We start from the raw sequence: 23,711 nt of genomic DNA, 5'->3' as shown, positions 1-23,711 counted from the left end.
CACGGCTCGTCCTCCTCCTCCTACTGTTGCTGTTATCAGAACTGACTGTGCCTGCCTGCCTGCCTGCCTGCGCCCCCCCCCCCCCCGCGCCCCCATCAGCCCTCCGCCCCGCCAAACACTCACACATCACCCCATTTCTTTCTCTTCCTCCCACCCTCTCCTTCCCATCTCACTTCTCTTTCTCTCCTCTGTTCTCTTTACAAACACACGCACACACACACGCACATACACACACACACGTACACACACACGTCTTATCTTCCTCTCACCACGTACAATCCATCAACACACATTTGTGTGCGGCACACACGTCCGCACGCACGCACGCACGCACGCACGCACGCACACACGCTCTATCTTGACTTGATCACGCTTAATGCAGCGCGGTACCTTGAGACACGACTTTAATATCTCAGATTACCTTTTCCCTTCGCAATGCCATTAATCCGTTCTAGTATCAAAAATGACAAATATTCATTTTGAAAAACAGCACTCTAAAGACAAGCAGTAATAAGGTCATTAAACAATGTCCACTGTTTGCGTGTCATGATTTAAGGCTGCTTTCCAATTACAGGTGTGTTGGCGTTTGAGAAATGGAGGAGGTTTGGATTGACTTCTTTCTTTCCCAATGTCTTCGTGTGGATTTTTTTGCTATTATTGGCCCGGCCTGATCTGTGTCCCTTGCGACTAGCGGCGGGGTCCACTGAGAATGCCGAGCTTCTTGTGATGTGCCCCCTCTTGCCACTGGGAAGCAACGTAAGAAAGGAAATCGTCGACTATGACGGAAAGTGAGTCACCAATTATCCTTTCATTGGGAATAACTCCAAAAAAAAAAAAAAATCAATGTATTCTTATATTATCGCTTTAAATGTCTTGCTCTGTCTGTCGTTTGTGTTCACAAATACATTACCAACGATGCTAACTGTTAGCATATGTCAAGCATATTCAGTATTGTTTGTTAGCATCGAGCTAAAGCGCCATTTTAAAGGGTTGTGGGTTCTGAAAATATACAGTTGAATGCTCTTTGTTTTGTTTGATGTGACTGTAAACAACTCGGAGGCTCTTTTTGGCTCACTTCTTCAACATCTGCCTAACTGTTGCCTGTTGTGGAGTAAATTAAATTGAGTTGGTAGCCACCAAACAGCGCTCTTATCTCAAGTTTGCGCTCGCCAAAAAATGGCAACAAACAAAAATCGGTATAAGGACGCCTCGTATGTCGAAAAACCCGTCTCAAGTCACCGCCGTACTCTGCACATTCTCTCTTGTCTGTGCACGCCATTCTCAAGTTCCTTTGCTAAAACGAGTGTGCGCGTGCAGCCGCAACACAGGCACTTTGTCATTACCCAAGAAGAGCAGATTGAGCGAGCGAGCGACTTCTCTGGGTGGACGTGCGTTCGTCACTGTCGAAACAGACGGACAGCTGACATTTGAACTTTTCACCACATGGTTTGTCGCATTTCAATACTTAATTCGAATAACTAATTATTATGGAGACAGTCCAAAGTAAAAAAAAATCCGATGTAAGAGTGACAAAAGACAAGAAGAAAGAAAGGAGAGAAAAGCAGTTAGGACGGACGGGAGGAGGGAGGGAGGGAGGTGAGGGGGGGATAAGTAAGAAAGAAGCAGAAGCGGCGGGGGGGGGGGGGGGGGGCGCTGAGTGGAGGAGGAAGAAGAAGAAGAGGGAGGAGGAGTGACGAGGGGGTGCATGAAAGACAGAAAGAAAAAGGCTAGAGAGGAAAAAGAGCCTGGTGGGGGAGGGAAGGGGGGAATGCAGCAAAAAAAAAAAAAAGCAGAAGTATGAAAGGAAAGGAGAGACTGGGTGGTGGTGTTGCTGTTGCTGCTTCTGCTGCTGCTGGTAGTGGTAGTGGTCATGTTAAAGAGGAAGAAAGGAGAAAAGAACCAGGAGGTGGGAAGAAGGGAGAGGGAGCCTTGCGAGACAATGCCCTGAAAGAAGAATAAAAAAGGGGAATGGGTAGGTGTGAAAAAAAAAAAAAAAGACGAGCCCATCAAGGAGTGGAGGGCTGCAGAATGACTGAGAGGGAGAGGCGGTGGAGACCAGGGGGGAGGAGGAAAAGGAGATAGAGACCACAAGAGTCAAGGAAAAGGATAGACATTAACTCTAGAACTTCCACATTTTCTTGCAGGCAGCCATGTCGTACCTTTTGGGGTGGGGGCTGGCGTTCAGATAGTGAGCGAGCGGCCTCACGGGCTCACCCCCGTCCTCAGAATTAGTACAAGTCCTCCCTGCTAATAAACACCTGCAATGACATGCGTGCACAGGTGTGTGCGTGCGCGCGTGCGTGCGTGCGCTCAGTGGCCACTTGGCGCTGTGCATAAACATTCCACACCAAATAACAGGAAAGGGCCAACCTACAAAACCTTGATCAATCATCGGCGGCTGCCAGAATGAAAAAGAGAAAAAGAAAGGAGAGCGAGCGAGCGAGCGAGCGAGCGAACAAGTGAGTGGGAGAGATAGGGACTGAGCGCAAGGGAGGGAAGGCAAGGAGTGGATGTGTGCGTGGGGGGGGGGGGAGTGCACGGAGGGGGGTGCTAGATAGCAGGAAGTCGAGGGAGAGAAAATAGAAGGAGAGCCAGGGAAGAAACAAAGAGATAAGAGGCGGAAAGACAAAGAAAGCGCATGGAAGAAACAACAAGGGACACGTCCGTAAAACAACCACGAGCGGGCGGGCGGGCGGGCGGGCGGGCGGGCGAGCGAGCGAGCGAGCGGGCTGGCTGGCTTGCCGTTGGGGAAAAGCAAAAAGGCACAGACAACAAAAGTTTGGGCGAGAACAAATGCACTTGGCTGCGTTCCAGCCCGGAATTCTTCCAGCGGTGCGACCCACCCGCTTGTCGCTTGAAAAAGGAAAGAAGAGTCCATCAAAAGCTGTTTTTTGGATTCAGTCGGCCGGCCTTCCAAGGCCCTCTTTAGTCTCGTCTTAGAAATGGTGTTTTGGGCAAGGCGTGTTCTCCTGTTGATAAAGGTGGAGAAGCCGAGCGACCTTGTGCTTCTCTCGTCTGACTTTTGAGCCGTCGCGGAGCAGAAAATGTTCCAAATCTGTACACACGCTGCCAAACTCTGCTTTGCCGATGATTTGGCCTCCGAGCTCAACGACGTCCCTTCCTTTTCACTGTCGGTCGGGCGCGCTGGTAGCGGTGTGCACGCTCGCGTTTCACGTCGTTATGGCTACAGAGCTCAGGTGAGTGTTTTCTTATGATCGCACACAGCGAGAAAGAAGGTGAGGGGGAAGTTTGAATTTGCAGCGATTGGGCCGGCGGCTCGGCTCGCCCGTCGGAGCGCACGCGTCGCGTCGTCAAAGCGGGTCAGCTTGGCCCCGTTTCCCAACGCGTGCCTTTTGGCAATCTCGCTAAAGGCGTGGCACAAAGCCACCCTGTGGCAAAACTGTGAGGCAGATGCAGAAGAGGTGCGCCGGTGTGCTGGCACTTTGGCTTGGAATTCAACCGGAAGCTCAAATCAACTGTTCTTCAATCACACTCCTGCAGAAAGGATGCTGAAAGGACCCCAAAGAAATCATCATAAATAAGAGACAAGCCTCCCTCTATTATTTGTGAGGCCCCAAATGCGAAGACACAATACAATCAAATAGCTCTGCTTGGAGACAACACTGGAGAAAAGAGTGTGTGGAGGAGAGCTTGGAAGGGAGGGAAAGAAAAAAATCACTGAATATAAAGGAGGAAAGACAGAGTTGAGGGAGGAGAGGAGAAGAGCATTCAGCAAGGAGGATATAAAAGGAACGGCTGGGGGGGGGGGGGGGGCAGAGCAATGGAAGGAAGCGGAGAAATAGATGGAGAGAAAGATCAAGAGCAAAAAAAGAAGCAGGGTGAGCCACTGAGTGAGAGGACCAAAGAGCAAAGCAGACAAGGAAGGAAGTAGGGAGGGATAGTCACAAGAGAGTGGAAAAAACAAAACAGAGAAGGAAGGAAGGAAGGAAGGAAGGAAGGAAGGAAGGAAGGAAGGAAGGAAGGAAGGAAGGAAGGAAGGATAGTCACAAGAGTAAAAAAAGCCCAGCATCTAAAAAAGCCCTCTGTCAGTCTGTCTGTCTGTCTGTCTGCCTGCCTGGACGCCTGCCTGCCTGCCTGCCTGCCTGCCTGCCTGGCTGCCTGCCTGGCTGCCTGCCTGGCTGCCTGCCTGCCTGCCTGCCTGCCCGCCTGCCCGCCTGCCCGCCTGCCCGCCTGCCCGCCTGCCCGCCTGCCCGCCCGCCTGCCCGCCTGCCCGCCTGCCTGCCTGCCTGCCTGCCTGCCTGCCTGCCTGCCTGCCTGCCTGCCTGCCTGCCTGCCTGCCTGCCTGCATGCATGCCTGCCTCCAACTGGGTCCGGAGATGTCCTCGCCTTGCCGTGCCTCACCTCCTGTCTGTTTAAGCAACACATTTCCAGTTGACATTGGCCTCCATTGAGCCAAAGGCAGGGGTCTAAGGATTGAGCCTTGAGGGATCCCGCATGTCACGTGATCACACGTCAATTTTCTCCCGCGAGTTTTGTCTTTAGACGTAAGTAGGGTCGCTCGTATCTGGAGGCGTGGGGCGACTCGCGTTAGCCCCGCCCAAAATATCACAAAGGCCGAAAAAGTGTCACAGCGCCACCTTTGGGCGCTACGTGAAAGTTAACTCGTTCGATACCCGTTTGGCTGCAATTGGGCCGTTTGTGGCACGAGGGCAGATTTACTGAAGGCGCAGGCCGTCGACATTTTGAGGCGTCAGTGGCGTCCCTCCTTTTGCCGTTGTGCGCTGCCAAGCAATCTCTGCCGAAATGACTTTTTCCTTTCCTCCAACTTTCCTTCTTTTTCAAATCAAACCAACCTTTGTCTCTCTGTCTCTCTGTCTCTCTCTCTCTCTCTCTCTCTCCTTCCTTTTGTACCTTCCCCTTGTTTCCATGGTTACCTCTCTCTGGGCTGCGTACACTATCTATCTCTTCCTCCGTTTGCCTCTCTGTCTCCCTCTCTCTGTTCTTATCTTTCTCATTTTGCTTTCATCTGTGCCTCCCTTCCTCCTGCTTTATCCCGCACCCTCCTCACTCGCTCACTTTTATCTCTCTTCACTTTCATCTGTCTTTCACCTTTCTCTCCCCTTCAAGCCTGCCATTCCATCATGCTGCCTTTTCTGCTTCTTACTTTTAGAGAGAATGGGGGGAGGGGGGTTTATCGGTTTCCCTGTCAATTGTACGTTTTGAATCATTTCCAATTTGGATGCCATGCAATTGTGTGGCCGGGAGATACGCCAAAGCCAAAAAGCGCGGCGGGCCGCTGTCGTCTCTTGCTATCGTAGAGGCACCGGAACGATTCCCGCCCGTCACGATATCGGGAGACCGAGCGGCCGCCGTCATCTGGTCTTTGGGTGACGGATTCTCGCCCTCCCCGAGCCCCTCCTCCGTATACTATCCCTTCGCCTAATCGTGTGAGAAAAAGAAAAGGCCCGGTCGGCGCCGAGCAGGAAGCCAGTCCACTGGAGCTAAAGGCTGACCTCGGTCGGCTGACCTCGGTCGGCTGACCTCGGTCGGCTGACCTCGGTCGGCCGACCTCGGTCGGCCGACCGAGGTCGGCTTTTCCGCGGCAGCGCAAGCTCAGAGACTCCGACGTCTCAAAGACCCCTCTTTGATTTTTCTACGAGATAAGTGAGATGAAAACCAAAACCAAAAAACAGCCAGCCGCAAGTGTAATCCATTGACAGGCTTTTTAGTCAAAGGTCTACCTGTCTCGGGTGTAATGCAACTATCGAACACACGGCGGCGGCACGTGATCCGCCGTAATGGGCTTTTTATGCCCACGGAAAGCAACGGATGTAGGTTCCTTTCATAATGGCCATAATAATTGCCGTACATTGTGCAATGATACGTCTGTTAGTTTGGGAGGGAAAAAAGCCAATTTGTCTCCTTTCATCGTAGACAGGGTTCAGCGCACTGACTTGGAACATTTGTAACATTCCGGCCAATGTAGCGTTTTGAGTCTTCAATGAACCAACCTAATGCGTACAAAAGTAAGTAGATTAAATGAGTAGATCTGGGCGAACACGTGCTGGTAAAAAGGACTTGCATTTCCAGTTGCTTTGCGGCGGCGAGGTGGTGCTGGTTCTTATTTGTCTTATCGCTATGCATTTGAAATGTACAAAGTATACGCTTGGTTCACATAGTCAACTCAAATGAATCATGTTGGGGAATCCGCAGTTTTTCTTGGTTGTGTTTGACAGCTATAGCCAACACAAGTTTGCACATTTTGCAGCTCCGTGTCGAGATACATCCTTTGTTGGTGACTTCATTCTTTTGGAAGCTTTTGCACATTTTGCAACTCCGTGTCCAGATACATACTTAGTTGGCAACTTCATTCTTTTGGAAGCTTTTGTAATCGATTGAAAGGTCTTATTGTCACGACTCGTCCCCGGTTGTATTGTTATGTGTAGGTTGTCATGGTTTCTGTCCGCGTCTGTGTACTAGCCCCTCCCTTCCTGTGTCGACTCACGATCAATCTACTAATCACAGTCACCTGCCTCTTGTTACCTGTCTCTTATTTAAGTCCTGTCTGTGTGTCACTCCCTGTCGGATTGTTGTCGTCTTGTCGTCGCGTTGTCTTGATATCTTTTGCTTTCTGTCTTTGTCAAGTCTGTTTCGGTCGGTTAAGTTTGCTAGTTTGCCAGTTCCTGTTTGTCTGTTCCCCCTCATCTTCCCTTCCAACTCCCCTTTTCCTCAATAAACCCCGGTCCAAGCTGCATTTGGTCCCCCCGCTCCATTCCGACATGTGACACTTATAGGTGTTACCGCCACAGGAGGGATGTTTAAAACTTTGTTCTTAACTGTCAAGTGTGTGTTATGCATCTTTTTTTGGTCACATCACAATTACTAAAGACTACTTGTAATGCATTTTGTAATATGCCCCCCCCCCCCCCCCCCCCGACGTGGCCGAGCTCCGGCTGTGTGTTCTAGTTCTCCAAGTCGATTATTTGCATAATCAGATAATATTCCAAATTGGATTGATTTTGTTTTGACAAATGCTGACACGTTTTATCCTTTTATTGAGATACATGCAGTCTTTATCTTCAAACAAACGCAGCTCATCCTAAATGGATTGGCAACATTATTAGCCGGCCGGCTTTGAAAGTGTGCTTCTGTGTTTTAGCCAGTAGATGGAGGTAGTACATCATGCTCCAAGCGTATCGCTACAACGTGAGCGGTTGTTTGAAATGGATTGAACTGGAAAGGCCCCCCAACGTCGGTAGTCAATCCCTTTTTGCAAACGTTGTTTCTTTTGAAACATTCTGAAAGACATCTGAAGTTGTTCGGCGCTAAATGGGCTCCACGATGCACCATTATGTTTATTGTCTGTCTTTTTCGGCGAGGCGAGGCAAGGCACGCGTTCAGCCGGCGGGAGGTAAGAGCAGATCATTCCGCAACCGTGACGCAAATACGATGTGATTCCTAGTCACGTGTTGTCAAATGGCACTCGGCGAGCACTGCTTGAGCAAAATTGCCAAAGAGTGACGAGTTGAGTTGATCTTGTAACGGATCTGTGGTCGGATCGCTTTGCCCGCCCGGGAAAATAATAGGACGAGATGACAGCTAGTCATCACCGCTGTCGACGAGTTGCTGCTTCCGACCGGCAATTTGAGTCGGCGTTGCGTGAACGCATTCACCGATGCCTACAACAACACAGGCAGCGCTTTGAGCGAGCGAACTAGTGCGCTGCCAAGTGGTGTACACTGTCCGCTTTTGTCTCCAGCGCGCTCATTTCATCTCGCACCTGCGCAGAGAAGGGCTCTTTGAGTTAGCGGCAACGCGCATGCACGCGCAGGCATATGTGAGAGATGCTATCAGCCGCGTGCGCCCACTGATCTGCGTCGGCCACCGTCAGTCTTGTACAAAAGCAGCACCCTACGCCCCCCCCCCCCTCCGCTTTTTTCGATTCAGCTCAACCTATCGCTCATTCCGATCGACAGTAAATCCTACCAAATACGCAGGATGAAAGTTTAGCAGACAGTTTGTAATGTTCAACAGTGGGAGAGGTCGTCGGGGTCCTAATTCAGGATCATCTGGGCTCGTTCGCGCTCGTGTGTTTGAGTAGGGCGGCTGAGAGCATTTGAGTAGTCCGGTAGAGGACTTTGACACAATTGAAAAAGTAAGCGACGTGACCCCGTGGAGTTTTGGCCTGTTTTCCTGCCGTGTCACCCCTCGCCGCTTCTTCCGCAACATAGTGGGCCAAAGTTGGAGGTGCGCAAAACCGGCTCGTTGCCGCCCGCCACGATTCCACCGCCAACTTGGCAGACGCGTCGAGTTGTGCTAGGCCCGTTATCTGCGCGCTTTGCGAGCACCGTTCACGCAGCGACATTCCCGCTCGCCGTCGTCAATCCGTGGCAAAGCTCTGAGGTGATGGAATGGATCCGCTTGTGAGCGCCGAGGGCATTTCACTTGAATTGAATTTGGAGCGCTGCCGCTGCCGCTTCTGCCGCTCCCGCTGCTGCCGCCGCTGCTACCGCTGCTGCCGCCGCCGCCTATGACGTAATGCTCGCTGTGGCTGATGTTCCAGCAACCCCCGCTCCCTGTTTCTTTTTCCCCCTTTGCCTTTTTATTTATTGATATATCTCCTCCCCTCCCCTTTCCTATGTGCTCTGGACGCATGTGCGAGCCGCTTCGGCAGCCTCCTTCGGCAGTCTCCTCCGGCAGCCTCCGTCGGGCTTTTCTTGGGGATGACTTAGCGCAAGAGCTTCTGGAGCTCTCGACCGAGATCTCCCCGACCTGACTCTCTGCCTGCAAACAAGGCGAAGACGGCGACTTTGCGTGCGTGAGTGACACAGCCACTGATAGCCAGCCGTCGTCGGCTGCCACGGCGATGGCGTCCCCGGTGCGCGTGTGTGTGTGCGTTATGGTTTCCACGGTAGGGGATGAAGTGTGTGATCTCGTACGGCTCTGGTGTGGTGTACTGTCTTCATTTGCCTCTTTTAAGCACACAGCGACAAATGACATCATTGTCCAGGACTCGGGCAGAAGATTCCTTCTCTGCTGAACAAAAAGAGAAGTCTGGGCTCGCGTGCGCCTCTCGGGACGCTCTAGGACGCGTGACGTCCACTTGGGCTCGCTCCGGCTTTCGCTCCGCGCACTCGCGGCCCCGCCCACAGTGTTGTCTCTTGTCAGATGCCAAATTAATATTTCATCGGGGCGTGCTGCTTTCGCTGCCTCATCTCAGTTGTTTCTTCTTACTTCGCCTCCTGGGAAATATGTATATTTTCCAATTAATTGTACAGGTAAATGATGGAAAAAGGATTGAACTTGGCCTCCTTTTCTCTACGGCTGGTCTTTGTCATTTGAGATAACTTTTAGGACAACAGCTACTTGCATTTGGGAATGTGCCACCGTTTGAGAACGAGCTTGGTGAGAACGTACACCAGTTGCTCCCGGTGGAGGCGCGGCCTCGGCTCTGTGGGCGTGGCTTTGCGGAAGCAGCAGCCTGGCAGTCAAGCGGAGCCCGGAGATTGGCGTCAGCGAGGAGAAGAGCGAGGAGCGAGGCAAGGCTGAGAACTTTCCACGGATGTGCGAGAGAGAGCGTGCCGCGGCTCGGCTGAGGACTTTCCACGGATGTGCGAGAGAGAGCGTGCCGCGGCTCGGCTGAGGATTTTCCTTTGAGCGCGAGCGCGAGCGCGCGCGTGGCGGGCGGGCGGGCGGGCGGGCGGCCACGGATGTGCGAGAGCGTGCCGCGCCGCCGCTCGGCTTCGTCAATCATTGACTCGAGTGAGTGAGTAAATGAGCGCTCTGCTGCCCTGTTGTGCAAATGATCCAAGCAGCACTCACTCTCAACTTCTGAAAGTGGGTGCGAGCGAGCCAGCTGACATGAAGCAGCTGTCTGGTGACTTGATCCTCTGGCAATCCAATTGGATGCTTTGGACTTGATTATTTCTGCAGCATCTGACAAGCACTGGGCCCTTTCATGTTAGAATTTGGTCAGCCGCCAGGGTCATTGCGGATGGCGCCTGTGCCGCGCCTTGGCCAAAGCTGCAAATGTCGTCTAAGGTTAATCAATGAGCGCAAACATTGATGACAAATTACGATCGAGTCTGACCGGCAAGTTGTCCAGTTGTAGTCGTTGCAAGTTAAAAGTGGTCCAGTTGTCGTCGCTGCGGTTGTCGACGAATCCGTTCATCATTTTTGACGTGTCGCCGAGCAGCTCGTTTTCCCGCGTCGTCAGAACTAGCCTGAAACGCCAAGGGCCGTCCGTGGTTTCTTTGGCAAAAGAAGGCATTTCTCAGCTGCGTCCGTCTTGGGAATGTACCGCAACTCGTCGGCACGTCATGTTGCACAGTAGCGCCTCGACGTACGCTAGTTTGCTTTTGGCAGAAATGGCAGGAGAAAATTCCTTCCAAGGGAGCCAAATTGCCATCAGAGTCACTACCGAGTTGCACCAGCAGCTAGCGTTAGCTTCCGGCCTTGGCTTCTGTTTGCTTTTGAAGGGCAAAAGAAGTCGTCTGCCGCTTTTGAAGCGCGTCTTTCGCTTTTGAGTAAGTACACCGCCGTCGGGCTCAGGGACAGAACGAGCGCCAAAAGGCTGAACGCTTACCGCTGAGCGGCCCAAAGGTTAAATGCGGGCCTCCGGGGAGTCCCCTTTCCTGGGTGGGAGCTTCCGCGTTTGTCCGTGGGAAAGGGCCGTGCACGCGTGACTCGCTCGGACGGCTCCTCGTAAATGCTGGCAAATAACCGAGCGTAAGTGCGCCCTTGCTCTTGCTCTTCTCTGACCGCAGCGCATTCCTCGCACCGATTTGTTTGCACACGTGTCACGAGAGAATGGCGCCGCCGTGCTCCAAGGGCGTGTTTGCATGACACCCCCCCCACCTGTCCCACTTGCTGGGTGTTTAAGAATAAACGTCTATTTGTGAGCGCCTGCGTCGACACCCGACCCGGCCCGCGGCACTCGCGAGGTCTCCGTAAGGCATTTGCTTCCACAAATAGACGCATGCCGAACGCTAAAATAAAATGCCTTTCCATCTAAAAGTCTCGTGGAGCATCCACTACGCCCGCCCGGAAGCCACGGTAATGGAATTGTGCCAGCTGCGCAGTTCCAAAGTCCGGCGAGTGACGTTAGCGGCGACGGAACAAAATCCCCATTGGTAGCCTGACGACGGATCTCGTGACCGCCGAGTCCGTAGCGCAACCCGGAGCGCCGGCCCCCGCCCGTTCTGTATCCGCTTTCCTTTTTTGCCCGTCAAAAACCATCCAGCTTATCTCTGTCTCTCTCTCTCTCTGTCTCTCTCTCTCTGTCTCTCTCTCTCTGTCTCTCTCTCTCTGTCTCTCTCTCTCTCTCTCTGTCTCTCTCTCTCTCTCTCTCTCTCTCTCTCTCTCTCTCTCTCTCTCTCTCTCTCTCTCTCTCTCTCACACGTGTTCATTTCTTATTTATTGTGCAGCAGTGAGAGCGAGAGAGAGAAAGAGAGAGAGAGAGAGAGCGAGCGAGAGCGAGAGTCCTGCCTGAGGTTGTTTTGCCGTGCAAACAAACACGGAGGTGCGGTTCACTCAAAGTTTTTTATCAACACATCCGCAGTTCTGTGCACTATTTAGGAAATGTCTTTGAGATCGACCACGTATGTATGTGTGCGCGCGCGCGCGTCAGAGAGCGTATCAAAGCAACTGAAATTGTGAACAGTCGGTCAGCGCTCTCCAACGCTCGGGGCCAATAAGCCCAAGCCACGCCCCGGCCGGCTGGCGGCGTCTGAGTTTTTGTCTGAATAATTCATCTTGACGTGATATTTTAAGACGCCGTATTTTGCGTGTGAGTGTGTGTGAGCAGCTGCGGGGCTCACGTCGTTGTCATCTTTGCTTCTTTCTTTCTTTCTTTCTTTCTTTCTTTCTTTCTTTCTTTCTTTCTTTCTTTCTTTCTTTCTTTCTTTCTTTCTTTCTTTCTTTCTTTCTTTCTTTCTTTCTTTCTTTCTTTCTTTCTTTCTTTCTTTCTTTCTTTGGTGTTGTCTTCTCTCCTTCTCACCTTTCCACCGTTCACAGCACGATGGAACCTTCAAGTCGAGCGAACTGGATCAGTCATTTGAAGGCAAGCAGAGTTGATTTGTCCAGCCTCATTTCCACCCAGGACCGTTCAAAGTGCCAAATGGAATGAGAAGAAAACAACAAAGAATTGCCCACCCAAAAGAATAATCATTGACACATTCCTTCACACAGAAGAGGGCGGATGAAAGAAAGTAGTCGTATGCTAAATGGAAGCAACCGTCTTGAGACCAGATTGGAACGTTGCCAGTGTTGAGGCCTGTTTCAGCACCACCTGGACACAACAACAGGGGTCCCTCCCTCCCTCCCTCCGGCGAGGGAACTTCACAACCTGATTGACCTGTATTTCATCGAGTACTTTCCAACAGCCCGGGCAGCGCGTCGTTGGAACGTCTTCACAATTTTGGCTTTGCGTCCCAGCCCGAATGTTACGTTTTTGCTCGATTGTCCATTTGTTGTTGAGCTGGCTCGTTTTCGGCCACACATTATTTGTCAGACCAGATAAACTGACTGGGGTCTGAGAATGTTTCTCTTTTTATATTTTTTTCTCCTCTCGGGACACGAGCGACTTCCCCATAATGTTTCCCGCAAATTGCTGTGTTTGCGTGAGCGACTGACTGCTAAGAAAACCAAGCGAGCAATGAGAATAGCGCCGCTAAGCGCCAAAGGCCCGATTGGACTTCCCTCGCCCGGCAACACTAGCCTGACCGCACGAGCCCGGCCAGCGCTCGTCTCGCTCCCGCGCGGGCCTCACGGGTCACATCTGGTCGTCCGGGATCCTGGACATCAATGATTGGAATTCCCTCCACGTATCTGCTAGCTAAGGGCTCGGATGACTGAGGAATGCGCATGGCCGCTCGCTATTGATCCTTGTGAAGTGAAGGGGGACTTGGGGTTAGCTCTGTGGGCTGAAAGTCAACATTGGGAGCCAGGATGTTAGGCTTGGATTAAGCAGCAAAAGTCCATCCACCCATCAAGAAATGGAGGCTGTTGGACACCGATTTTGTCCAATGCCATGTTTGAGCACGTTTCATCTCTGTCCAGTAGAAACCATCATCATTTGGTCTGCAGCGCTGCCGCCGTCACTGTCGCTCCGGTAAACGAGCGCTGACGTCAGAGCGAGCGTTTGGACCGGGATGACCTACTTTAGCGTTTGTCCCGGCAGACGCGTAACCCCGCCCGCATCAAAACAAAGAGCCGCCATATCCCCGACCGAGCTCTGCTACGTGCCGCCGGAAAGCCGCCAATCCTTTTCTTTCCGGGTCGTCGAGGAGAATGCGCCGCCTCGGCTTTGGTACGTTCGACAAAACCTATGGCCGTACCTAGCGGCGTTTTCGGCTTCAACTTCACCGATGCCGTTGTTCTCTCTCTTTATTGAGCGATGACTCCTCCGAAGCAATGGGGAGTCCCCCTTCTTATTTTTCGTTAAACGGCCGCTAGGCACGAAGGAGGTCATTGTCTGGTTTCGATGAATGGATGGATCCCTTTCTCACACACGGGATTGTGCCAATTTAGTTGCTTCGTAGCTGCGGCTGAAGCGTTTCTAATCCCAGGTTGGGCCTTCATCTGACAACAATTTTGACTCCAGCAAAGCCTTTTGGCCAAAATTTGGACCCGGAACAAATAAAAGGTACGACTTAAGTACCCCCCCCCCCCTCCCCCCACACACGGGTGCACGCACACACACGTTTCCTGGTGTTCCCCGGTAGGAAAATTCTGCCCTTCCACTGATTCAAATGATCAACAGTGTTTTTGACCTTGCACTTTTGTACCCCCGCTGCTTGTGGCCAAAAACAGTCGACACGACATTTCATCAGCCTGCGTGCTAAAACGTAGCCGTTTGCCTTTGCGGCTCCGCTTCAAATTCCAAAGCATGTTATCCTTCCGGCCTGCGCCCGTGCGTGGGGTTTCCCCGCGGAGTAGCGAGCTCGATGGAGTTAAATCCACTCGACCCTGGGTTCCAAATATGAATGAGCCAATTAAAAGCATGCGCTCCTCATTACTGCCGTGCGCTTGCTTCGTCAAGGAGCCGGCCGTTAATTACCGCTAGCCGGCTCTGGGGATTGACTTGAAAATGCAGCGGCCGGGAGCGAGCGAGCGTACTTTGTTCCGTCTTCTGTGAACACAAATGCAAACTTGACATTTCTATGAAGAAATTGACTTTTTTTTCTGGCCTGCCATTGGAGGGCAACTCCAAAGCGAAGCGGGAATCAAGGCACACTGCAGATAGCGGGAGAAAAGTGAGCCAATCCGCTCGCTCCCTTTGCCACCTTGGCCAGACGGAATCGCACGTGTTGCGCGCGGGGGCCGGCCGGCCGGCGACGGAGGCGCTCCTTGTTGGGATTCTTCTTCTCCAGCCGCCGCTTTCATCTCTGCTATTTTCAATGCTCACCGTGCGTCCGTGTGTTAATAATAGGTCGGGAGGTCCGGCGCGCACGCAATAGCGGCAGCTGCCGTCCACGAATCGCCCCGCTCGGCCAACTCGGACGTGGCTTGCTTTCCTCTTCCTCACCGCGCCGTTTGTCGCGGTTCACGAGCGACGGCTGCAACGTGACAGCTGCCGGAGCCTCGGCGTTGGGGATGTGTGCTTTCACAGCCACGAAGGCCGGAGGCCGGTCGGGATCAGAAACCGATCCGTGGCCCCGGCACACTGTCGGGCCTGTGCGACCGACCGGTCAAAGGGAGGGAGGGAGGGTTAAGGATCCGCGAGCGGCATATAGATGGCGACGGCATCAGAAGGAGCCTTGTTCTCTGGCTCGGGTTGGCCGCGACTCTCCGCGGCGTCCCGTCTCGGGCTCTTCTTCTGGCTGATGCGCTCGAAGGAAAAAAAACATCAGCTCTCATATTCAAGCAGTTCTTTGGGCTTCAAGTCCGACAACTGGCCAACTTGGTCTTTTGACTTGCCTCTCAGGAATCTGCACGCAAAACAATGTCAGTCAGCGCTCTGTTGTCTTGTGAGTACGTGGAAAAAAATCCCAAATAAGAACAATGTGACTTCCTCATTTTGGTTGGCCAGAGAACGTGCTCCAAATTGTGGCTTTGTTTGCTTGTGCGCAGATGGAAGCCTCGACGGAGCGGAGGCTGAGCCGCGGGCCGTCCCTCCCGAGCAGCGTCACCTGCCAACACCCCAAAGCGCATAGAGCTCCTTTTCTTTCCAGGCGCCCGGATTCGCCGGGGAGAAAGAGAACCGCGGGCACCGGACTCTTGTGGCATCGGGCCAATCGGTGAAACGCTGGCCCTCGGCCGTCTGTCCTCGGGAGACATGGCCCGCCTCCTGCTCTGCGCTCTGCTACTCGCCGTCGCTCTGGGCTTGGCCGCCGCCACAGAGCACGACGTCACCCCTCGCCTCACCTTCTCCTACAGTAAGTGGGGCTTCCCGCAAGCTTCGGAGCGGCGCGAATCAGCAGCGGCTGGCCCGTGTCGGCTTTGGGAGTGTGGCGATCGCTGGCTGCCTGCAAAAGAGCAGAGCTCGTTTTCCGCTTTCCAGGGCCACGTGTTCAAGCGGCCACGCGGCTAGCACAGAGGGACCGTTGTCACCTTCGCGTTGTTGTCCAATTGAGCAATTGGGCTCAGCAGCAGCAGCAGCAGCAGCATCTTGTGTCCCGTTTTGGAAATTCTCCAGGACTCACCGGTGGCGTGTAAACAAGCCACTGACGTCCACTTACAGCGCTTTAGTTCCTAGTTGAGTTCCTTACAGCCCTTCTCTTCAATGAGTGCTCTCTGTTGTTGTCATCGCCCTTAGCACTTTTCAAAAGCACAACTGAATTGACGTGTTGTAATCGAGGAGGGGAGGGGGAGAGCAAAAGAGAGAGACGCCCCCCCCCCCATGAAAAAAAAAAGAGCAAAGCTACAAATCACAAAAGCTTTTAAAGAGCAATCAATGATTTAAGCCCCTGCCGGAGTCAGGAGGCGCTAATGCGCTCGAACCAAAGCCCGACGCGTGGCCGAAACGCGGGCGTCCCACCAGCCTGCGCTCAAGCTCACTCCACGTCTTTGGCCGCCAGAACTTGCTCGAGCAGACTTTCTCCCATAGGCCGACGCGCGTCTCAGTTTCGGGGTCCCTTCACCGACTGTCGCTCCTCCGCAGATGCAAAGGAGAGACGATGCAGGAGTTTCTCTGTGGGCGGAGTCTTCAACTTCACGTCGTTGCTGCTCAGCAAGGAGGACAACGCGCTGTTTGTGGGCGCCCGCGAGACTCTCTTTGCGCTCAACCTGTCGGACGTCGGCGCGCTCAAGCCGCAAAGAGCTGTAAGGGGGTCAATTTTGTTAACTGGCGCTCCGTGTAAATGTTGGAGAACCCTCGGTTTGCAGTATGTAGATAGATTGAATTTTACGTTTTGATATACGTGAAGATTTCCATGCTCTTCTAATTTCCCGAGATGCAACTTTACAAGCGGCACGGTGACCCGGTAGCCCGGATGGTGTTTTTTTTTTCTAAGAAAATCAGCTGCTTGGAAAATGGACAGACGGACAATCTGTATATTACTTACAGTTTATTAGCGTGATCTCTCGCGTGTTTCCACGTCTTCCCGTGCACCTTGAGATGCATTCATAAACGTCGTCTCGTTGATTTTCATCAGTGTCCTGTTTTTCCAGCTCTCGTGGAAAACCCCGGACAAGAAACGAGGCGAGTGCAGTTTCAAAGGAAAAGACCTGCGGGTGAGTGGCTGAATCCAAACATTTGAGCTCACGTCTGCAAGGCGTGTCGTGACGTCCCGTCGGCTTCTGACTTTGCATTTGACCGCAGTCCGGTTGAAGCCGGGCGGCTCGGTGGTGCACTGGTTAGCACGTCCGCCTCACAGTTAGAAGGGTGTGGGTTCGAGTCCACTTCCGGCCCTCCCTGTGTGGAGTTTGCTTGTTCTCCCCGAGGCCGCCCGGGTTTGCTCCGAGCACTCCGGTTTCCTCCCACATCCCAACAACATAGGCCAATTGCGCACTCCAAATTGCCCCGAGGTGTGAATGCGAGTGCGGATGGTTGTTCGTCTCTGTGTGCCCTGCGATTGGCTGGCAACCGGTTCAGGGTGTCTCCCGCCTACTGCCCAATGACGGCTGGGATAGGCTCCAGCACGCTCGCGAGCCCCGTGGGAACAAAGCGGTTCAGAAAATGGATGGATGGACGGTTAAAGCCGCCAGCGTTTGCACTGCGCCTCGGAAGACTGTTGTCATCGTTAAGCTGGTAGCGCTGCTTTCACTGCTGACGCAAAGCCTGGCGTCAATAGCCGTTCGTGCCACAAACTATCTCGTCAAAATGTCAGCCTGAAAAAATGAAACAAACGGAGCTTTTGCTTTTATTGTCACAGATAAAGGTGGATGATGGTGGTCATCACTTGGTGCCCGCCCACGACGTGGCGATCGCTTGAGGCCGCGACAGCATTAGTGCGTCGGCTAATTCAGCTAACCGGCTAATTGGGCTAATTGTCGCTCCTTTTTGTACACTGGAGACATATTGCTTGTTTGTGTTAGCTGAAGTCATCTTCTCTCGCAGACGGATTGCTTCAACTACATCAAGATCTTACTGCGAGTGAACGCCACTCATCTGTACGTATGCGGAACGTACGCCTTCAGCCCCATCTGCGCTTACGTCGTAAGTGCAGCGCCACTTCTTGTTCAGGAAAAAGACCAATCTTTGAACACGTACTACGTATCTTTGTTGTCGTCGCACTCCGTAATGAACAAACGGTCAGTGAACAAAGCCTCGCTCTCCTTGTTTGCAACAGTTAGTTGCACGCAAGGTTTTCAAGAGCAACTAGGCTAGTATCGTATTTCACATCAAATGGACCCAAATAAAGGGCGATGGACGAGCAATGCTCGAAGCTGAACTGCAAATGTTTTGAAGTCAAAATGGAGGCGCTGAGACCGGCCGCACGCTGATGGGGCAGATCACCAACGGAGAAACTGGATCAATAAGGAGCAACTCTACTTTCAAGCAGCCTTGTCACGCGTGTCCCTCCCTGTATTTTTTCTAGAACACTGCCAACTTCTCCCTGGTCAGAAGTCACTCCGGCGAGATCGTCACAGAGGACGGGCGCGGCCGCTGTCCTTTCAACCCCGACTACCGGTCCACCGCCATCATGGCCGGTAAGGCCGGCGAGGTTTAGATTGGTCGCCAGCTCCCAGCGAGACGCGACACAGGTGCCGTTTGCTTTCGGCGCAGACGGAGAGCTGTATGCCGGCACCGTCAGTAATTTCCAGGGAAACGAGCCCGTCATTTCCAGGAGTCTTGGCCAAGGAAGCTCTCTGAAAACGGAAAACTCCCTCAACTGGCTTCAAGGTGCGATGCAAGGCTAGAGCGCAAAGGTGGATGGATGGATGGATGGATGGACGGATGGATGGATGGATGGACGGACGGACGGGTGGATGGACGGACGGGTGGATGGACGGACAGCTGGATGGACGGACAGCTGGATGGACAGACGGGAGTGGCCAAATGCAGGCAAATTCTCACTCCACGTCCTTGATTTTCAGATCCGGCTTTCGTGGGCTCCGCCTACATCCGGGAGAGCCTGCCCGAGGGCAACCTGGCTGGCGATGACGATAAGATTTACTTCTTCTTCAGCGAGGCAGGAAAGGAGTTTGATTTCTTTGACAACACAGTGGTGTCGCGCATCGCCCGCGTGTGCAAGGTGAGTCGTGCTCGAAGGCACAAACATTCAAAGGAGCTTTTTTTGCTTTTGGGCCCCACACGAGAAGGACAGGACAGGACAAGGTGTGCTCGATATAATTACAGGTGCTCAGCCCATACAGCACGAAGCGAACGTACACGCTGGAAGAATGTCAACTTGACAACCGACGCGACCGCGATCCGACTGCGCGGAAGCATCCGACCTCTGAGCTTATCCTGTGTGTTTGATTTTGTTTCCAAACCTTTAGCACATAGTATTTGACTTGGTTGTCTCCTAGCAAACCACCAATTGAGTGACCACACAGGTTAAATACTATGTACCCTCTGCCATCTAGTGGGCGAGCATTTAATCGCTCCGTCTGTCACTACACAGACAGTGGAGCAAAGATACGTACATGATTTGTGGTCAGTCAAACGTATACTGGCCAATTAGGTGAAATTGTGGCGTTCCTGTGGTACTAATCTTTAACAGCACACTGATACTGAGTAAAGAGGAGTTGACGCACACAAGAACGCTGCATGTGCTTGCCACATCAGAAAGAGAGCCTGCCAGCATGTGCGCACACATTGAGCAGATAGCAAGAGCAAAAGTGATCGTCGGCTCGCTTCGCCATCCTCCGAGCGTCGTCGTAATCCAAAGCGAGTTGTGTTACAACCACGGTCCGTTCGTTTTCTTTGCTCCTCAAGCTTCTTGCGCCATACTTGTTCTGGCTTGCTGTTGTCATTGCGGCCCGCTTGCGCACTCTACCGGCACTCTACCGGCACTCTACCGGCCAATGAGTCGCCGCACACAACTGAGGCCAAATGGTGATGGGGCGCGCGCTTTGCTCGCAGGGCGACCTGGGAGGAGAGAGGGTCCTGCAGAAGAAGTGGACCACCTTTCTCAAGGCGCAACTCTCGTGCTCGCTGCCCGACGACGGCTTCCCCTTCAACATCGTCCGGGACGTGTTTGTGCTGACGCCCAGGCCGCGGGACTGGGAGAGCACCGTCTTTTACGGAGTCTTCACCTCGCAGTGGTCAGCGCGCTCATCTGTCTCAGACGTTGCGCGTTCAAAACAACCTGGTGGCCTCCTTTAACGCAAAATGGGCAACGGCCAAAGCGAGCGGCAGCGCCGAATCGAAGCAAGCAAAACGTCCATGACGCTATGTCATCATCACTCGGGTTTTATTAAGTGTGGCATTTCCATTCACGTCTCACGTGAAAGAGGGTTTTAGATGACTATGTTGTGAATGGCATTGAACTCTTATTTCAAGGCACAACTATGGAGCAAAACAATTTCTGAGACGGAGCAAAGGCGTTGCAACCACTTAAGTCCATACAATAGTCATCAAATGGAATTGAATGTGGGGGAAAAAAAATGAACAGAACAGACACTCTTGCACCGTTTTGAAAGCGAGTTTGGGAGATTCTTCCCCGACCAGATTGCAACGTGTTATTTTGCTCCTATTTTGCGTGAACAACCAATGAGAAAGAAATACGGCAGAGCTTCACAATTGGGGAAAAATTGGACGTCGCAAAGCCATCGATGGAAAAACAAACGGGGCAAATCGCTTTGGTTCCTTATCAATCGACAGCGCTTCTTTGTGCCACGGGCAGGTACAACGGCGCCTCGGGAACCTCCGCAGTGTGTTCCTTCACCATGGAGCAAGTGGAAAAAGCCTTCAGCGGCCGATTCCGCGAGGTGAACCGGGAAACCCAGCAGTGGTCCACCTACAACCATCCTGTCCCGGAACCCCGGCCCGGAGCGGTGAGTCCCTCTGCTCTGTGTGCGGCGTTGATGCCGTACCCCCGCTTCTTGTCTCGCTAGTTTGAGCGAACCAACTTCAAGTCGAGGCATGTATATAGAAATAATGACAAAATAATCAAATCAAGTTGTCACCTTCTTGTTTGGAGGTAGCAGCCACCCGTTGGTTCGGGACAGCCCTCGCTCGACGATGAGCGGCAAATAATGAAGACTTTTTGAAAAAAAGAAGAGGCTTCTTTCTGCTTCCTGCCAGTTGTTTGTTTCGGTCCGCTAGCTTAAGGCTAAGGCTAATTAGCAAGCATCTACAGCGCTACGATTTGTGAAACGATGGCCTCGTTGCAAAAGGCATCCGGCGGATCAACTTGGCATTTGCTAACTTTTTTGTTTTTTCTTTGTCGATGTGACGTGGGTCGATGCGGAACGGTCACGACTATCTCCAAAGGCAGAGGGTTACAGCGAAAGCTCCAACCGCCATCTTTTTGCCCCTGGCAGTGTATCACCGACGCGGCCCGCAAAAAAGGCGTCCTGTCCTCGCTGCACATGCCGGACAAGGTGCTGAATTTTGTCAAAGACCATTTCCTGATGGACAGCGTGCTGCGCAGCCAGCCTCTGCTGCTCAAACGCCACGCTCGCTACACACGGATCGCTGTCCATCAAGTGGCGGCGGCCCGTGAGGCCTACTACCGCGTGCTCTTCATCGGCACAGGTAAACAAACGCGGCAGCGGTCGCCGTCGTCCGCTCAAGCTTTCAAGCAAGGCTGTCTGGTCTCTAGACGACGGGAGACTCCATAAAGCCGTGAGTGTGAAAAACAAGATGCACGTCATCGAGGAGCTGCTGCTCTTCCGCCGCTCGCAGCCTGTGCAGCACATGCAACTGGACGCGGAAAAGGTAAAATGAAGAAGCCAGCCCGAGCGACGCATCCCGGCCGAGGCGTGAGGGATGACGGCCTAAAGAGCTCATTCCACGCGGCGTGCGGTCTGATGGGCTCTTTGGCGTGCCGACGAAACGGGTCCGTTTAAAATGGCATTTGAGAAAAAAAAAGGTCATTTCCCCCCCACCCCCGTAGTTGCTTTGACCTCGCCATCATCCACGACAAAGCAAACTCCTTAGTCTGTGGATGATAAATGTATCCCACAGCGTAATATCGGGTCACCTTTCCTTGCCAGGGTTTTCTCTACGTTTCCACTTTCTCCGAACTGGTGGAGGTCCCGCTAGCCAACTGCACTAATTACCCGAGCTGCGGTGAGTGCATCCTCTCCAGGGACCCGTACTGTGCCTGGAACGGCAGGCGCTGCGTCCGTGTCGCACAGGCTGCGCCGAGCGAGTATGCCCTCTTCTTCTCTTCTCTTGGCCAAGATGACTTTGAAGAAGAAGCAGCAACGTAACGGCTTTGCGTTGCCTTTGTTGTCCTCCAGCGTGCTGCTGCAGGATGTGGACAACGCGGACGCTTCGGCCCTTTGCCACGAGACGGCGGCCGGCGCACGTAAGCAAAAGAGTGCCTGTCACCAAACCATCTGATTTGCCGCGTGGCCTTGTTCAAATCGATTCCACGTTGAAACAACAAATTGCCAAACCTTTTGGAAAATATCTGGCACTTTTTTTTTTCACCAAATGGTTTCTTGAAACAAATACCACACACAAACAACGATTTGCCTTCGTCAACACCTTTGACGCAAGGCCTTGACGAAGTGGAAAAAAAACAAGGGCGGCCCCCTATTGGTCGGCACGCGGCCCTCGACGGAGAACGTTTGGACGGCCCCGGTCCGCAACTTGCATATTTGGATCATTCTCTCCCTCCCCTCCCTCCCTCCCTCCCTCCCTCCGCAGGCGCGTCTTCTTGCCAGGCGGTCGTCATCCCCCCCAACACTTTTCAAGTGCTGCCTTGCGAGCTGCGCTCCAAACTAGCCCGGAGGTCGTGGGTGTTCAGCGAGACTTCGGCTCACTCCCGCTACCTCGGCTCGGAGGGGGGGCTGGCGGTGGTGGCGGCGGCTCAGCCCGACGGCCAAGAGACCTACGAGTGCTGGTCGGTGGAGGAAGGCTTCCGGCAGCTGTTGGCCAACTACTGCGTGCGCGGCCAGGCGCAGCACGAGGCCGCCGGCGCCCGGACCGGCCGGACCGGCACCCCGGCCGCCTCGAGGGACGGCACTGTCGTTCCCCCCGGTCGGGACGGCTCCCCGCAGATGGACGCCAAGACCTACTGGAACGAACTGGTTGTGGTGTGCGCCCTCCTGGCCTTTTCCCTGCTGGTCTTGGCGCTCTTTGTCATCTACAGAAACGCCGGGCGGGGCGTGAAGTCCGTGCTGAAGGAGGGCGAGCGCCCCGGCACGCGACACATAAAGCCGGCCGAGAACCTGGCGCTCAACAGCGACGCGCCGGCCGACCACAGGGGCTACCGGACGCTTCACGACAGCTGCGGCTCGCCGCCGCGGGAGCGCTCGTCGCCGGACGCCGAGTTCTCCCAGTCCGTCGGAAGGCCGCCCGCGCAGCCCTCGGACGCCGGCCCGCGGCCTCGAGTCAGACTGGGATCCGACATTAAAGACTCGATGGTGTAAAGGCGCTCCTGCAGATGCTGCTCGGGAGCGTCAGTGATGCATGCGGCGGTTTGAACAGCGGAGACGAGCGTCACCCGCGTTTTGCATTGCGTTTCGCCGTCTGTGAGCATTTTCTCAGTGCGGTCGGAGCGTACTTCAGACATCGGGTGTGTTTGCTCAGAACCCGAGCGGTGCGGAAGTCCGCAGAACAGGTGACGCGGGTTCCCGCTCTTACCCGAGCTCACGGATGAAAAGGTCACACACGCTCCTCTTCAGGACTTTGAGGCGAGCTCTTCAAACACTCCCAGATGTTTCCTTTCATTTTATTTGTCAGGCCTGCCTGCCTGCCTGCCTGCCTTCCAGCCAGCCAGCCATTAACACCCTTTGCCCTGGAGCCTATGCACCATCTAGCGTCACACACAAGATACTAAATCAGTTTCGTTCAATGCAAAGCTCTTCTGTTGTATGCATGAAAACGAGAGTACAGTACACACGGGTTCATTGTACCTTTCATTGTTCCTTCTGTCACGATAGATAGATTGATAGACACTATTTGTATTCAAGAAACAGTCATTTTCGGGCCAACCATGTGGAGTTGGAGGATTTCCTGTGACACCTCAAGGCTCACTATATGAAAAGGTCTATACAACCAGATTTGTCAGTTTCGCCACCAGTGTAAAGGGGGAAAAAAAGAAAATATGTTGTATTTTTTTGTATCACTGTTGGTTTTTATTCTTATTTTGTAATGCATCAAAAGGCACTTTATTTTGATTTTGCAAATAAAAATCAAACCGATACTTTTCTTAAAAGTTTCAATGTGTTATGAAACTGTGGTA

At 53.1% G+C, this 23,711-nt stretch overlaps 1 protein-coding gene across 5 annotated transcripts; it reads left to right on the top strand.

Annotated features, from left to right (window-relative positions):
* The first annotated feature begins 635 nt into the window (after positions 1–635).
* On the top strand, positions 636–23,702 carry LOC147054930 (semaphorin-4B-like). Of its 5 annotated transcripts, none has more exons than XM_085914685.1 (15): positions 636–788; positions 15,034–15,338; positions 16,064–16,224; positions 16,573–16,635; positions 17,462–17,560; positions 17,943–18,054; positions 18,131–18,247; positions 18,442–18,599; positions 19,433–19,614; positions 20,196–20,346; positions 20,836–21,049; positions 21,117–21,232; positions 21,511–21,668; positions 21,760–21,827; positions 22,172–23,702. In XM_085914685.1, exons 2-15 carry the CDS (start codon positions 15,239–15,241, stop codon positions 22,894–22,896), a joined length of 2,424 nt encoding a protein of 807 aa, XP_085770811.1. In that variant the 5' UTR covers positions 636–788; positions 15,034–15,238; the 3' UTR covers positions 22,897–23,702. The 5 variants fall into 5 exon arrangements, with proteins under 5 accessions (XP_085770811.1, XP_085770814.1, XP_085770812.1 ...); XM_085914688.1 differs by lacking the exon at positions 636–788 and adding an exon at positions 2,610–3,197; XM_085914686.1 differs by lacking the exon at positions 636–788 and adding an exon at positions 10,450–10,487.
* The last annotated feature ends 9 nt before the right edge of the window (positions 23,703–23,711 follow it).

The sequence above is a fragment of the Syngnathus leptorhynchus genome, chromosome 6, assembly GCF_054491065.1.
Source record: "Syngnathus leptorhynchus isolate UIUO chromosome 6, UIUO_Slep, whole genome shotgun sequence".
In the NCBI taxonomy this organism is placed as follows: Eukaryota; Metazoa; Chordata; class Actinopteri; order Syngnathiformes; family Syngnathidae; genus Syngnathus; species Syngnathus leptorhynchus.
This window is presented reverse-complemented; position numbering and strand designations above follow the sequence as displayed.